The sequence below is a fragment of the Periophthalmus magnuspinnatus genome, chromosome 13 (assembly GCF_009829125.3).
Source record: "Periophthalmus magnuspinnatus isolate fPerMag1 chromosome 13, fPerMag1.2.pri, whole genome shotgun sequence".
Lineage (NCBI taxonomy): Eukaryota > Metazoa > Chordata > Actinopteri > Gobiiformes > Gobiidae > Periophthalmus > Periophthalmus magnuspinnatus.
The window spans coordinates 13,882,288-13,900,151 of record NC_047138.1 but is presented as its reverse complement, the minus strand read 5'-3'; the positions used below and the strand labels follow the sequence as shown (position 1 = coordinate 13,900,151).

At 37.4% G+C, this 17,864-nt stretch overlaps 2 protein-coding genes across 2 annotated transcripts; both read right to left on the bottom strand.

Annotated features, from left to right (window-relative positions):
- Positions 1–12,132: 12,132 nt before the first annotated feature.
- LOC117380659 (olfactory receptor 52Z1P-like) lies at positions 12,133–13,634 on the bottom strand. The gene is made up of 2 exons (XM_033977491.2): positions 12,690–13,634; positions 12,133–12,171 (listed from the first exon to the last, which is right to left on the bottom strand). Exons 1-2 carry the CDS (start codon positions 13,632–13,634, stop codon positions 12,133–12,135), a joined length of 984 nt encoding a protein of 327 aa, XP_033833382.2.
- A 2,755-nt stretch (positions 13,635–16,389) lies between these two features.
- On the bottom strand, positions 16,390–17,352 carry LOC129456757 (olfactory receptor 2AT4-like). Its single transcript, XM_055226199.1, has one exon. It carries the CDS (start codon positions 17,350–17,352, stop codon positions 16,390–16,392), a length of 963 nt encoding a protein of 320 aa, XP_055082174.1.
- Positions 17,353–17,864: the final 512 nt, after the last annotated feature.

Below are 17,864 nucleotides of genomic sequence, written 5' to 3'. Positions count from 1 at the left end.
ACTCGCCCAGGGAGGCAACCGCTATGCTCAATATAACAGTTTTGGACGTTAATGATTTTTCACCAGTGTTTTCACCAGATTTACTAACCATACATGTGATGGAGAATGGAAACGAAACTCAACTCACAGATGAGGTAAGTTTAGGTAAATTCAAAACTGAAAAAAAAAAAAAATACTTGCCAGTATCTTGTTTCTGTGATTGTCCAATAACACTTACAAAAGTTACTATTGTTTACACATTCTTACGGTTAATGATTTTCTGTTTTATCACCAGATTTTTGCCCTAGATGAGGACATAGGCCACAACAGTGAAATTACTTACTTCATACAAGTAGGGAACACAGACCTGTTCTCCATCAGTCCCAGTGGAGTTCTTCTGATTTCAAACAGCTTAGACAGAGAGGAACAGCCCTTCTACAATGTTATTATCACTGCTATGGATTCAGGTATATATTATTGTGTTGTTTGTTTCTTACCTAAACACTAATTTCATTTTTCATATGAAGGTATCCCACCTCTGACTGGCACTCTGACCGTACATGTGTTAGTGAATGATGTAAATGATAATCCTCCAGAGTTTACTGAAGAGGCCTACCACACTATTGTATCTGAGGACAGTACAAAAGGAACTGTGTTTGCCATAATCACAGCCTCAGACAAAGATGATGGCGAGAATGGTAAAATAAGGTAAATAGATCCACTGTTATATGTATTAATGCTATAAAATAGGATTGCATAGGAATATCTTAAAAACTGCAGATTGCAATATAATATTACATTTCTCAACAAGATAAGCTCTGGTTATGTTTAACACACAGTTATTTTGCTTGAGCAGGTATTCAGTGGAAAGCGTAGATGTGCCCTTTTCTATAGAAGAAGAGTCTGGGGAGCTCTTTACCACAGATGCCCTGGACAGAGAGGTTATGGCAGAGTACAGACTGACTGTGATGGCCACAGACCAACATCCTACAGAGCCTCTGTCCAGCTCAGTGCTGGTGACAGTGCTGATTGCAGATGTTAATGACAACTGGCCACAGTTTCTTAACAGTCCATTTGTGGTCTACATGCCCACTGAGATGGAACAAGGTTAGATATTTTAAAATCTAATATTTACATACAGAGAGAGAGAACCTACAATGTATGTTGCTTTGTCTTCTGATGCATTTGTTTTGTTTGTTGTTGTGTATGTCTCTTTCTCTTTCTAAAGCCCCAGTGTTTTAAGATGAGAAAATGTTTTGTATGACATGATCTACCAAATTTGAGCCTAGATATACTGGAAAAATATTACAAATTAGAATTCTGTCTTACCCCCATTAAAGGGCCTGTGACTGATATCGTGCAAAATTGTTCTTGCACCAATACAAATATATTGCATAAGCAGCTCTTAAAGTCAAAGTATGTCCACTGTCCACTCTAGCATTATATTGTCAGAAGATCAGGAAGTGTGTGCTTCTTGCATTTTTTGTTTAGCCAAAATACTTACAATGGTAATCACTAATATATAACCATGTAATTAACAATTTATTACATTTACTTTTCAGGCATGGTGGTTTGTGTTGCCTCAGCAAAAGATGCAGACACGGACATGAACGCAGAGCTTCGTTACTCTTTACATCAACAAGCTACAGATGCATTTTCCATTGATGCTCACCATGGAACAGTGTTCACCTCAGCCCCTCTTATATCAACTGAAGAAACAACTCTCCACATCCAAGTGGAAGATTCAGGGGAGAATTCAAATTTTGAAACAACTACAATTACTATTCGGTTTAGAAATGTCACTGATTTTCCTGTAATGCATGTGGACATTATCAGTCCTTCCCTGCCTGAAGACGAGCCAGTGGGGTCAGTGGTTGCAATGGTCACTGGTTTCAGCTCTAGAGTGGACCCTGTTATGTTTTATTTGGCATCAGGTAACTTCGAGGAGGTCTTTCAAATGGACCATCAATATGGCATTCTCACTCTGCAAAAAAGCCTCGATTTTGAAATGAAAAAAGACTTTATCCTATTAATAGAAGCTCGAGATTCTGGTTCTCCTCCTTTCTCGACCTTTGAAGAAATCCACATCAACACAACTGATGTCAATGACAATATTCCACAGTTTACTCAAATGGAATATAGATGTGAAGTTTTTGAAAATTCTCCACCAACTTTAGTTTGTGATGTTCTTGCCATTGATGCCGATTCAGGTTTGTACGGAACAGTCCAGTACAACATAACAGAAGGAAACTCTGATTACTTTTTCATGATCAATCCTGAAAATGGTTTCTTGACCACTACAATGTCTTTAGATCGAGAGCATAGCCCAGAATTCAATTTGACAGTTGAAGCTGTGGAGTGGTATGATCCAAATAATATGGACAGAGCTACAGTCATAGTTACCGTTTTGGACAGAAACGATAATGCACCACGATTTACACAGGTTTTTCTTGCTGAGGTTTCAGAAGACGCACCTATTGGACACACCTGTTTGCATGTCACATCAATAGATGATGACGAAGATGAAGATGTAGACCATTCGGGCATTACTTATTCGATTATTGACAAAAGTAGTAATTTGCCATTTGACATAGACTTTGTTACTGGCTATATCACCGTTAATGGATATCTGGACAGGGAATTTCAAGATCACTACAACATTAAAGTCAGTGCTAATGATTCTGTGTGGAGTACAAGCACTGACGTCACCATAAGTATTACAGATGTCAATGATAATAGGCCAGTCTTTTCTGAATTTCACTATACAATGAATTTTCCAGAAACTATTGACACAAATGTATATGTTGGACAAGTACATGCAACTGATGCTGACCTGGGACTCAATGGTCAAATTCTGTATGTTATAGAACCGCCCAGTGAAGAGTTCTGGGTCAATATGACAAATGGAGAAATTTTTACAAAACAGCCCATGAGCCTGGAGAATTCCGAGTATTCCTTTCAAGTCATTGCATATGATTGTGGAAAAACTCCTTTGTACAGCAATGTTACAGTGGCCGTCAGAGTCCAAAAACGTAATCACTATCCACCGATATTTTTGCCTTTGCCGCGTTTGATTGCAGTCCCTTATGAGCTGCCTGAAGGGATGGAAGTCTTTCAGTTTACTGCTGTAGACCAGGATGAAAGTAACAGTAGCGCCAATGTTCAGTATGTTTTGAGTCAAGGCAACGGAACAGATTTTTTTGACATCCATCCAAACAATGGAATACTCATATTAATTCACAGTTTGCCCCATAGTGTTCATTCTTTCCTCAGTTTGTCAATCATAGCAAAAGATAATGGCCTTCCACAATTATTTTCAGAAACAAGCATAACTTTGGAAATTACTGGCAAGAATATATTCTCTCCAAGCTTTAGAGAAAATCATATATCAGTCTCCGTTCCCGAAGACTTGCCTGAAGGATCTGTTATCAGGAAATGTCAAGCAGAGGATGGTGATGCTGGTTCCAATGGAGATATTATGTATTACCTCAATAAACATTACTTTCCATTTTCCATTGGAGAAACGACTGGACTGATTACTCTTACTGGCAAGCTTGACTTTGAAAATGAAAGACTTTATCAACTCCAGGTTACAGCCAAAGATGGAGGTTGGGCATCAAAAACTGCTGTGTTGAATGTAACAGTGGAAGTTACAGATGTCAATGATAATGAACCGGTCTTTTCCGTTTCCGAGTTTGTTGCTTTCCTGCCTGAAAACTCTGAAAAAGGAACTAATGCTCTCATTGTGAATGCAACTGACGCAGATTCAGGTAGCTATGGACAAATTGTCTACTCCATAGCTGCTGGTCAAGTGGACAAGTTCGCAATTGACTCTCAAAATGGAACAATTACTACTTTAGATATTTTTGATTATGAACAACATCAGACATCTTTTGATCTAACTATAAAGGCAACAAACCCTGGTAGCCATTCCTTATTTAGCTTGGCCCAGGTCTCCATTCAATTAGTTGATGTTAATGATTTTATCCCAAGTTTTAAAGAAAAGGAATTCTACTTTTCTGTTCCGAAAGGTGTCCCAATTGGAACAAGAGTTGGTAGAGTGGAAGCCACAGATGGTGATCTAGGACCAGAGGGTCGAGTGTTTTATGTAATCTTTGGACAAAACAAATACGTGGGCTTTGACATCCATCAAACCTCGGGAGAAATTTACACCACAGGCAGCTTGAGAAAGCAAGGAAACACTAACGTTGTCTTAAAGGTTCTTGCCAAAAATCCTGGGATTATAACAGGAACAGAGGTGGATGAGGCTTTGGTCATTGTCAGTGTGATCAACACTAATGATGCACCAAGATTCACCTTCATGGAATACTTTGTGAACATTACTGAAGACAGTCCTGTTGGGACATATGTGACAACAATTACTGCTCTGGACCAAGACTCCCTACTCAATAATTTATTTTACAGTATACAAGATGGAAACACCCACTTTTCATTTGCTGTCAACCCTTCAAATGGCATTATTTTGGTCAATACCCCTCTTGATCGGGAGCAGTGGCCCTTTTATAACCTCACTTTAACAGCCACGGACTTTGGCTTTCCGCCAGCTACTGGGACCACCAATGTTATTGTCACAATTGGTGATGTAAATGACAATGCGCCACTGTTGACTATAACTGAAGCAGAAATAAAGGAAAACCTACCTCAAGGATCATTAGTTGGGAAATTAAATGCGATTGATTCTGATTTGCCACCAAACCAGGGCCCATTCACATACTGGTTGGTTAATCCTTTGATGGACAGTGCTTTCTCATTGACTCCTGATGGAATTTTATTCACAACAAGGCCTCTTGATCGGGAGAAGATTTCAGTATATCAGGTTTTGGTAGCATCAAAAGATTCAGGTATTCCGGCAATGACATCAACAACTACGTTTCAAATTAATACTCTGGATGAAAACGATAACCCACCCATTGGCAAAAACATTGTCATTGAGGTGAAGTATTTTGGAAGTTCTTTTCAAGGAGGCATGATTGGAAATGTCCAACCTGAAGATCCTGATCAGTCAGACACTTTTACATGTACAATAAAAAGTGCACCAATGAACATGTTCTCCATAGCTAATGGATCTTGTGAGTTATGGTCTGCTCCATTTCAAGGTGAGGCAACGTATAACATCACTATTGAAGCAACCGACCAGCTCCACTACCCAGTCAACAACAGTGTCTATGTAAATTACAAAGGCTTCATGAATGCATCTGTGGACAATTGCATTTTATTTTACGTTTCCTCATCTGCAGTGGAGAACTTTTTGGCAAATAATTATCTCAAATTTGTTAAAGCGCTAGACAGCCTTTTTAACCTGCAGGCCTCCAAGACTCATGTGTTTGGAATCAAAGAAATTGGTTCAGAGGTCCTTTTGTTGGCCGCCATAAAAAATTACAATGGGCAATATTTGAGCAGAGAGGTTGCAAGGGGTGTGTCTTCAGATCACAAGAAACTATTGGAGTCTCAGAGCAATGTTACCTTTTCACACATTACCAGTGACCCATGCCTGACCATTCCGTGTCGAAATGGGGCTACGTGCAACCAAAACCTTCTTATCAGCCAAGATGTTGCTGTCCTTCAAAGTCCAGCAGTTATTTTTGTATCTCCTCCCAAAGAGATTTTTAACTGTACCTGTCCCGTGGGCTTCACTGGAGAGGTGTGTGAGGTTGACATCGATGAATGCGAGCAGAGTCCTTGTGAGAATGGAGGTACCTGTTTGAACAGTCCTGGAGGATTCCACTGTGAATGCAAGGCTGGTTTCTCTGGCACCGTCTGCTCAATAGATATAGAGAAATGCTTGAAGATGAACTGCCAGAATAATGGGACCTGTGTTAACATAGATGATGTGTATCGCTGCCAGTGTCTTCCTGGGTTTGAAGGTATGTAACTTTATTTGGCTATATTTTAGTCTGAAGCAATAAATATTTGGTCTCCGTTACAGGGCTCACCTGTGAACGCACCATTGACTATTGCAGCTCCTCTCCCTGTGGCATGGGGTCATGTATCAACCACAAGACTGAATTCAGTTGTCTCTGCCCAGCTGGTAAGAAAGATGCAAACAATAAATTGGTAGTAGGCTAAGTGGACAATTGTTGTTACTTAAAGATATGCAAATTGCATAGTCCGACCCTAAATTTAAAATAAAATGAATGATACTAATAAAATGTACTTTACTTCTATATAAATATGATTTATGAAACGGGCTTCACGTTTTTTGTAGGAGTCGGTGGTATCTACTGTGAGGAGCAGAGTTATGGCTTTGGAGAGCTTTCTTACCTTGAGTTCCCTCCACCAGACCGCAGCACTAACCTGATTTCCCTGGAGTTTGCCACAGTACAGAAGAACGCTCTACTCGTTTACTGCCCGGGAGGAGTTGACAGCCCCGATTTCCTGGCTGTTGAAATACTGGATGGTACCGTTCGTCTGACCTATGACCTGGGCTCTGGACCTGTGAGGCTGCAGACGCACAAGCAGGTGGCAGATGGAGACTTTCACTTGGTCTCTGTCAGAAGAATAGGCAGTGTAAGTTGTCTCCATTATCCTTTATTCTAACTACCTCACTATTAGGGCTGTCATTATGTACATTTTTTGTGGTTTGATTATTGTGAGAGAAAAACATTACAATTGTACGATTACTGACTTCACAATTAAACAGCAGTAAAACTTTCACTTTCATTTGTCTTGTTTAAAAGATCACTAATAGTATGTGACTAGCTTTATGAAATCAAACATTCTTAATGATATAGTAAAGCCACAAAAAGTGACAAAAACAGCTTAAAAAATAAACTTCTTGGAGTATAGACTTATGCGATTTTTTTATTTAAATGACTTATTTTTGCTGCTAAACTAACTGAATCATCTTGACATCCCAATTCACCATACCAAATTCCTCATCTGAAACATGAATGAAATAAGTTGCACATTATTATTATGTTATTATCCACTCTATACAGATGGGCACTCTGAATGTGGATAACTGCACAGATGTGGAAAATAATGGATTTTGTTTTTCACAAACGTTTGGCATCTTGGAAAGGTACTATTTTACTTTTTTGGTTTAATTTAGCAAAAATCCATTCATCACTGTTTTTGATTAGTTTTGTGAAAACCCACTCATCACTTTTTTCTAACTTGCTCACACAGGACACTCGATGTTGGCAATATGAATATGACCTTTGGAGGACTGAGGAGCATTGAACCCGTCTTACTTCATCCTGGACAGACAAAAACACACAGCTTTGTTGGATGCATGCGCCAAATCTATGTCAATGGAGTACAGCTTAGACCCTCTATGGCCCTCGCTGTGTACAACATTTATGAAAGGTATTTTATTTAAGGGCCTGTACCTGATTTTAAGTTATTCTTTATTCATAGCATTTTAACTAATACAGAAGCTATTGGTAGGGTCACCTTTTTTGTCCAACCAGGCTTATCCTAACTAAGAATCATAGGAACTCAACAGTGTAACACTATCCCAGACAGTTCTGTCATGGTGTATTTTCAAAACTTATTAAAATGACAATTCTCACAAATAGTAGGCAGACTTTTAAGGAAACATCTGTATGTCTCTAGACCAGGGGTGTCAAACACATTTTCACCAAGGGCCAATTCAGCAAAATGGCTGCTCTCAAAGGGCCAGATGTAAAATAAATCTAACTACTTTTTAATTTGTTAGTGAACTTTTTCTGTATTTATTACTTATTCAAGTTACAAATATTGTGTATGCATTTGGCTAGATGTAAAAATATGGCTGTGTTGATAAGATGACATTTTAAGACCATTATATCTTTTAATGTACCCTGTCGAGGGCCAGATAAAATGATGTGGAGGGCCACATTTGGCCCCTGGGCCTTGAGTTTGACATATGTGCTCTAGACAGTTGTTTTGTGTCATGGTGCAGTATCACTGTGGCAGGTAGGGCTAAGTTAACTTTGCACAGTGAGGTGGATTCTCGTGATATTTGTGAGTTCACCAACTCGCGAGAATCCATCTTGGCATGCACTCACTGTAAGGATAATCAAGTGGAAGGACCAATCACAGAGCAGCATTAAATGAAATTAAGGCAAACTAAAACAAAAATAGCAACGCCAACAGATGTAATTCTGCCTATTTTAGTGTCAACACAGACTATTTTGTTTGTGAAAAATGTGCAGAAGATAAGATAAATGCTTTGTGCATTTGTGAACAAATGGATGTAACAAAAAGTTTTTTTGGCTTTTCTGCTGTTGTGACGCTGCAATGGATCAGATTCAAATAATTGTCATAACGTATCCCAAATTGATAATGTGTAGAGCTCAATTCTGCTACACAAATGGATCTGGCATAAGCCAGGTTAGGGCTAAGTGGGAGAAGCTAAAAGTTCAAACTAACACGTTCCTGACTCATAGTTTGAAATAAGATACAGGACCTTTAATTATTGTTTTAGGATTAACTGATGCATACCTAACAACTTACCTTTTTTGAAGCTGTCCTAGAACCAAAATCTCCCCATGCAACAGCAACCCATGCCAGAATGATGGAGTGTGTCATGATAAGTGGCATGAATACTTTTGTGAGTGCAGAAATCCCTTCACCGGAAAAAGCTGCAACCAAGGTAAAGTGTTCAAGTACACCTGGCAGGCATGGGAGTTGGACATGTGGTTTCAGATGACATCACAACATTTTATAGGCCAAACATTTATCACATTCTAAACTCTGAAAAAAACAAAACAATTGCCTCTTGTCTTATATTTTATTTATTTATTTGTGTATGTAGATAACATAACAACAGAGGTGCAATGAGAGGCAAAAAAAAAAAAAACAACGACAAATCTTCATCCTATAAATAAATGGAATTAACATATCATTTTAAATGTGCAAATTGTGTCTCACCCCATCCCAATTAAAACATAGGCACTGAGTGAAGACAGGTGTTTTCCAAATACTAAGAATATTTCTCTAGAGGCTGCCAAAGCTGGAGTCAGCCTCACTGAAGCAGAGCAGATTGTGTAGCCGTGACAACAGTGACACGAGCCCCTCACTGGAGATAACATGCACATGGTCATTAGTCACTTCCTGACAACAAGGTTTACAGTGAATTTGATCTACAATGGGTTTCACTTACTCCATGCTTTGCCTTTGTGTGTCATCAATAATATCTCCTACCACCTGGAACCATCTAATGACTAATCTTAATGAGGCCTGTACCCGATTTTAGTTTATTCTAGTCAAGATAAATGTTCTTTCAATGGTGTAATGTGACAAAGTAAAAGTAGTAAAGAACTGTACTTAGGTAAAAATGTAAGTCTCTGTACTGTACTTCTGTACATTTTACAGTGGGTACTCTTTACTTTTACGTCACTACATTTGAGAACAGGTATCTGTACTTTCTACTCCACTACATTTTTGAACAGGACTGAAAAGTAAATGTATTTTTTCATTATTGTCTGATGAAAAGGCTGGGGGTTTGTTTTTATCATGTTCATAATCAGCAAACAAAAAATGCAAATAAATACAAATAAAAATAGCTAGAAAAATGATTGATTCAGTTGTTTCTGTTGAACAAAATTCAGCAGAAATCTGTATCAAAATCACTACATTTGAAGCCTTATAAGACCTCAGAATCTGCATGAAATACTTTAATTGTTACTCTACATTTTTTAAGTACAGTTTATTTAATACTTTTATTTTTCATGTGATACTTTTACTTGAGTATTTTTTTGCTCCGATATCTGTACTTAAGTAACCAAATTATGTACTTCTTCCACCACTGTTTCCTTTACATCATACATGGAGACTGTAATAAATAATCTACAAATTTTAGCAAGCATTTTGTTGTGTATCAAGTAATATACCAGACACTTGATTCTCTGTCATTGTTTTTTTCACACTTTTGAAAATGAACTAATAGTACGAAGAGATGAGAAAACTGTCTAAGGACTTTAAAGTTCAAAATAAACCTCAAAATTTAAACTGGTTTTGTAAACCCTGAATTGTGAGTTTAAAATTCTTAGGTTTTAACTTAATGGATTTTGTTTTTCAGAAATCCCAGAAGAACTTGTTATGCCGTTCAGTGGTGGTGGTTTTATTGAGTTTGTCATAAAGGAACACTTCAGAAGGGAGTATCTGATGAAAGCAATGATCGGAAATAAAGAAGACATTTCAGAAGACTTCAACAGCATCAACATCAAATTCAAAACAAGAGAGAGTGGAGTGCTACTAAATATTCTTGGACACACAGGACTCTACATGCTTCAGGTTTAAACGTTTACATCATTTTTATGTTGTGTTTAGATTTATTTTTTTAACCATATTTATTCATACAATTTCAGATAAAAGAGGGAAAGCTGTGGTTCACCTTCCTGAACATTGAAACCGGGCACCAGGCTGACAGGATTGTAGACTTACTAGTAGTTGATGGTCTCTGGCATGTAGTGACTGTGTTTACCAACACGCAGAAAACCATGATTGTTATAGACAGTGAAGCAGCACTCAACATTACTAGAGGTTTGGATCTCAGCCCTGAGAATGTGAAAAAGATTGTCCTGGGAGGTGGGATTTCTGAGTCTCAGCAAACAGGTAAATAAAGTTGCATCAAAATAGAGACATTTATGGAGCTCAACAGTGATTGCACGCTCTGTCTATTCATTTTTCCCATAGACTTTTCAAAAAATGCAAATATTAAGAGTTAGTTTGGGTATTATTGAAATAAATACTTCCACAGTTAAAATAATCTCATGCTGTTATGCAGTGGCTGGAAAAAAAATATTAATGGGCAGATATTACACTATTTTCTGATCTATACTATAATGTTGTTTCTTCATCACAAATATACCTTGAGTTGTGTTTTGTTTTATTCACACATGTTTAACACACAAACCCTGCATGTTTATGTTGAATTCTTTGCTCAAACAGAAAACACTCTGTTCTACCTTGTGATGTCATGTGGTAATGCAGGAAGGGCTCCACTATGTTTTAAAACTCCATACACCTTCAATCATTTGGATAATTTTAGCCCTGAAATAACTATTTTCTACTGGACAAAAGTTAAAAGGTAACTGTTAACTTGAAAACTACCACTACATGACATCACAAGGTGGAACTGAGCATTTTAAGCTTTGGAGATGCAAAAAGACTAATAATAAAAATAATGTGTGAATGAAACAAAACACAACTCCAGATGGTTTTGAGGAGTTAGTAGCATTATAACATGGCTTAAAGTGCATAAAAGTCAAGTTTTGTGTAATAGAGGACCTAACAGTTTTACCTTAAGTTTTTACATGGACCATATTTGTCCATCCTCCCTAGGCTTCATGGGCTGCGTTCAGCACTTCAGCATCAGTGGCTACACCCTTCCTATGAGTGGTCTCAGCCTATCGGTGGAGGTACATCCCAGCTCCTCTCTCCTCCAGAGGGACTGCAACGTTCAGAGGACCTGTCTGTCTGCTCCCTGCCCAGATCAGGAGTGCGACAGCCAGTGTCTATGCCTCCACAACTCTTCAGACCATTCATGTGATATATGCTCCTCACAAAACCAAAGACATTGTGATGAATCTGATGATAATGATAATGATAATGCTAATGCTAATGCAAATCCATGGCTCTTAGTGCTCATTCTGTCACTTCTGTTTGCCCTGGCTCTTATGTTTATCTGTATTCCACTGTATCAGTTAAGGCAAAAAAATAGACACAGACAAAAGATATGTTTGGATGTGAGCAAAGCAATAGGTAACCAATTTGCTAAGCCGAAACCAACACGTAATTTCGATATTCTCAACCGCCCATGGCCCAAAAATTTTAACTTCATAATCAAAGGAGTAGACAGCATAAAACATATTGGGGATAGTTTTGAAAAACAGTATTCAAGTGACAAGAGCGCATCCAAATATGAAAATGTGTCACCAAACAAGCATCCTGTTGGTATGGTGGTTAATCAAAGCGCACCTATGTTTCATGCTAAGACACCTCTTGGAACAGATCCAATGAAGCCGCCACAGTGTTTAACATTTGAAGAGATAGACAAACTCTTTGCATCAATAGAACAACGTAAAGTGAATAAGAGATTTACTTTTTCAAACTGTGTCATGGATATCTCTGGAAGTGACACTGACACCACATGTACCTGCTCAGACTGTGAACGCTGCATTCAAGACACAAATGTAACTTTATTCAAATGTGCGTGCTTTTATGACGGCAGCCCATATACGTCTGTGGGAGAAAACATTACCCAACTGCCTATAGAGATGTCTTATAAATGTGATATGCAAAGTGATTTTGAGGAAACCATTTAAATGAATTATAGAAAACATAACAATAAAGCACTGTGTAACTTTTATGGAGGAAGGTATGCCACCTGCTTGTCTCCATGGAGATGTTATTGATAAGTTAATTTTCCACAAAATGGCATTGAATACATCAATCTCCATGAATCAACGTTCAAGCAGTAAACAATTGAATTATATTATCCATCTGAACATATGTTTAGATGTTGGCTTTCCATTGGTTCCTGAGAAATAAATCTGCACTTCCTCTTTTTTGTTCTACTGCTCATTTTGATGTTATTCCAAACAGACTGAAATCAATTATTGTATTTTGCAAGATTTGTTTCTCACAATAAACATAACTCTTTGCATTGTTATCAAGTGTATAAAGTACATCAAGTGCTGTTAAATATATAATTATTATAAGAATTATTATTATTTTGTGAAAATAATCCCATCACTTACTCTCCTCCTCTTCAGCCTCTGACTGAGAGCATCCTTAATGTCTTTTGTTTTGAAGCAGTAGATGAGTGGGTTAACAATGGCAGGGACAAAACTGTACAACATTACTATAACTACCTGGATCTCTTGGCCTATTTTGAGCCCCAGGTTATGAGCTATGTACACAAAGCATCTTGGCACATAATACAGACAAGTGATAAAAATCTGAGGAGCACATGTGGACAAGACCCTGTACCGACTCTCAGCCTGAGACATTTTGATAACAGCCACAATCACAGAGAAGTAGGAGAAAATGATGAAGGCCAGAGGCATCAGGAGACCAAATAACGCTATACCCAGAGACACCACCTTCACATATTTGACCTCATTTCCACAGCCTAGTTGAGTTATTGACAAATGGTCACAATAGCAATGGGGTATAATGTTCCCATGGATACCACAGTATGGCAGGGTTAATGCATGAGACACTACACCCACCATTCGGATGAACGTCAGACACCAGCACAGAAAACACGCTATGGAAATCGATCTGTTATTGACTACAGTTGGATACCGCAATGGAAACCATACAGCAATAAACCGGTCCAATGCCATTAAAAGCAGTATTAAAGAGGTGATGGAACCCATAGAATGGACAAAATACATTTGAGTGAAGCATGTACCAAAGAGAGTCAAAGTGTCATCCCACCAATATCGAGAAATGACTTTAGGAAGAGTCACAATTGCAAATATAATATCTGTCATAGCCAGGTTGACAAATATTATGTAGGTGGGTTTGTGAAGAGATTTGATCAAATATATAACAGCCACTGTGAAGGCGTTTCCAACAATTATAGCTAAGAAGACAAAGAGCAGCAGAACTGACACTGGTCCAAAATACACAGAGGACAGTCCAGGAAAACCAACCATAACAAAGTGTTTCAAATTGGTACCATTGGAGACAAGCATCTTTGTAACATAAACACAGCAGGACTCAGATACTCAAAAACTACAACCAACCCCGACCTGCCCTGCAAGCAGCTGTCAGCCCATGTTTATAGCAGGCTCACTGTAAAGGAGACTCTGTTCATGTATGCAAATAAGACTCAAGGGACCGTCCCACCCCAGACGCCTTATTTATGGATAGTGGAAGATATGGAAGAATGGAGAGACATACATTATTTTTAAATACCAAAAGCACAGCCCAAAGGAAAATTAGACTTTATTTATGTATACATTCAGCCGAAGTACTTTGATCCCTGCTGAAATTGCACTTACTACACAGCTTCTTGAGACTTTAATGCAACAGACTTGAAATGAGGGAAAAAAGGCAAGTAATTTTTAAAATACACAGCTATTACCAACAGAGGACACAGGGAGTACGGAAGCCCTGAGCTTGCAGGCCTGTTTTTTTTTTTTTTTTTTTTTTTTTTTTCTCACCAACAGCTCAAAAAAATAAAATAAAATAATAATAAAAATAATAATAATAAATAAATAAATAATGGATGTATTAATGAATAAATTCCTGTCTTTTTTTACTGTTGGTGTGTTTGATGAAAGAAAATATGTACTATATTAGTTTAAATGCCAAAGTCAGCAGCCATGGTTAAGTGGAGGTTATCTCATCGGGAAAGGCATTAGGTTTGGATGTGTGATGCTCTGGTTCAAGACCCATTTCCCCTTTTGTGTTTTTGAAGTGTATGTATTCACTTAAATACCAAAAAGCCACAATCTTCTCTTTTCATGAGTTTTATTTTGTCTCTGAATAGTAACGATTACACAATTACACATTGCATAGGTTGGAGCCTATGTAACCACCCAAGTTGGCAAATAGTATCTTAAAATCAAATGGTAATTTTCTTATTTACACTAAATTGCACTACGGCTTTACATACCTTTAGTTCAGTCAAAGTTAAGAAGAACCTTGTCCCTACGTGACATAAAGCAGAAACACACTAGAACTAACACATAGCTGGGGGCAGGACATACCCACACAGAGACTCAAGACTTTTATATACCACACCAGTACCAGCTGTTATAGGGGTAGAGAGGGTGGGGGTGCTTGGAAGAGCAAGTGGATTGTTTCTAATTGATAGCAAACACTTTGTCTTACACTTTTTCACAGACAAAAAAAATAATAATAATAAAATAAAAATCATCAAAAGACAAGATTGTGGCTTTTTAGAATTTTTAGTTAAAATAAATACATTCACTTTAAAAACCCAATGGGGGAGTGGGCATTGAATCCCAGCCTGCTGCTTGCAAATCCAAAGCCAATGAGCAAAACCTCCACTCAATCATATGTGCTACATTTTTGAAAAAACTCATAAGTTCTGGAGTGTCAAATTTTAGTTGTTTTTTTTTTTTTTTTTTTTCATCAGCCACAACAGTGCAAAAAAAAAAAAAAAAAAAAAAAAAAAAAGTCAAGAAAAAAAAATTATTCATCATTTGGTCCCCATTTTTCAAGTTCATAAATTACCTATAGAACCTGACTAACAAGTTGGATTCTTGCAACATTTGTGAGCTCCCAAACTCACAAGAATCCATTGGTCTGGCTCCCACTGCTGCATGTGGCATTTCCAACATTGCGGAGAGGGTCCAGTTCCCCTAGCAAAATTTTTTTTTAACAGAAATAATTGCATTGACTTAGTTGAATTAGGTACTTTGTTTTGTTTTTCAGAGATTCACACGCCATTATTAGTTTCTGTAATCTTGAGTGCTTCAAACATCTCTGTTCTTAGTTGCCTGTATGAAAAAATGCTGACTCCAGGTTGTAGAGTTATGTAATGTATAGTAATGTTGCAAAACTATTATTTGACAATATGACAATTCACAGTTTTCGCTGTTGAAAGACTAACATGCAAATTTAGACAGAAAGTGAATGGACTCGTTTGTTTTTTAATCCAATATTGCCATTAACAATGAACAAAATGTAACACACTGATCTACATATGTTGTAGTTTAATACTAAATACCTCAAATAAAGCATAATGTCTTCTTTAAAGTGCTAGTAATGTTGTTTCAAAATATCTTATCACATATGTGAATTATTCAACACATATTGCTATTTCAAACATTTGTTGAAGTTTTATAACATCTTTTGCAGGAAAAATATGAGCTTGTAGGTAAAGAGGGGTAGTACTCAGTTACATTTACTCAGTTACATTTACTTGCATTTTTTTTTAAAGAAATCGTAGATTTCAGAGTAAAAAAAAGCAGCATACTTTTACTCCTAATTGAGTAAAATGCTTATTGAAGTAGCAGTACCCCTACTTGAGTAAAAGTTTTGGTTACTCTTCCCACTGTGAGTAAGTGACAAAAGCTTTATGTCGACATTATGAAATGATTTGAACATTTATGTTTCTTGCAGCTCTTCTTCAGATATGATTTAGTTTCTTATTTTTGTGTCTATCTGTTGAAAATACCAGATTTGTGCATTATTTATAGTTTTGTCCTTCACATTACATTAACAAATTACAAAGCAGATGTTATGTCCCGACAGTACTCTTCTTTGAGTATACTTTTTTACTCTTAAAAAGTAATTTCTTGGACCACTACTTTGTACTTCTACTAAAGTAATATTATTTTTAAGTAATATTACTCTTAGTGCAATTTTTGGCTACTATCCACCTCTGCTTATAGGACAAAATTAGTAATACAAGCTGTGAAAACGTGAACATTGTTGCCAACTCTCTCTTTTAGTACCTCTGTCTTGTCAGCTATGTTATTGTTCAGTTATACCCACATAAACTTTTGCCATCTTATATCTTTTACTCAAGCATTCTTTGATATCTTTTGTTTTAAAGCAGTATATCAACGGATTTACTTCTGCAGGAATCACACTATAGAGCATGACCACAACAATACGATTTGGAAGGCTTAACCCAAAGCCTACATAAGCTGCCAGGTACACAAAACACCTGGGTGTGTAATACAGTAATGTGATGAGCAGCTGTGGAGTGCATGTTGAAAAAGTCTTCATGCGGCTCTCATGGCTTGAAATCCTCACTACAACCACAATGATAGAAAAATAGGAAGCGATAATGAAAGTCAGTGGCACTAACAAGACAAACATGGCGCTACCAGTAGCAAAGGCTTGTACATCCGGCCTTGGGTCACAGCTCAATGTAGTGATTGTGTAGTGGTCACAGTAACACTGGACAATAACATTTGAGTTGCAATACGGCAACGTAAGAGCATCAATGACTATAAAAATCATGCAAGACAATGCAAGAAACCAAGACACTCCACATAAAACAGATGCAGTAGTGTTTGTAAAAGCACTAGGGTAGTGCAGAGGAAAGGAAATAGCTAAAAATCGATCTAATGCCATGATCATTAGAATAAATGAGTGAACTGATGCTAAAAAATGCACAAAAAACATTTGGACAAAACAGCTGTTAAATTCTATCAAGCTATCGTCAAACCAGTATTTGGAAATAATTTTGGGGAGTATCACAATTCCAAATGCTAAATCAGTCGATGCAAGATGACAGAATATTAAGTAAGTTGGTTTATGAAGAGAACGTTCACATTTTACAAGTACTAGAATTAAAATGTTGCCAAAAGCTATAGCCAAGAAGGTGATAAAAAGCAGCAGTGATACAGGTGCATAGTACTGAGCAGAGAGTCCAGGGAATCCAGTGATGAAGAAGTGGTTTATCCTGGTGCCATTATTGTACTGCATTGTGGCTGCAGAAGTCAGTCCAGAGGTGTGAGTAAGTGAAGGTGGTAAACATAGTCCTCTACATCCATCCCAGACCTGCAGATCTTTTATGTGAACTGACAATGCTCTGGAGGCATTAGTGTGAGTTGTTGTTAAGACTTTTTTCTACAAAGTGTTTTCCATTCACTGCACATCCCATTTATTGCACAGTTCCCATTATTGCACCATACAAAATATTACACATTCCATTCATTACACACAATCCCCATTATTTCATTAAGTTTGGCCCATTCAAGACAGTTACATTCTATACCCACCCCCTTCATTTTTGCCCATACATGCAATTATGTCTCTATGAAACAGTTAAAATCACATTGCTACTATGAATGAGTGCATGTTTGGTTTGACCATTACCACTTTTTCATTTGTGCTTTAAAAGAACTGTATGTGGGACATTCTCTCAGGGTTACTGGGAGACTATTCCACAGGTTCCTCCTTGGACAGATAATACATTCTGACCAAAGGTGGTCTGT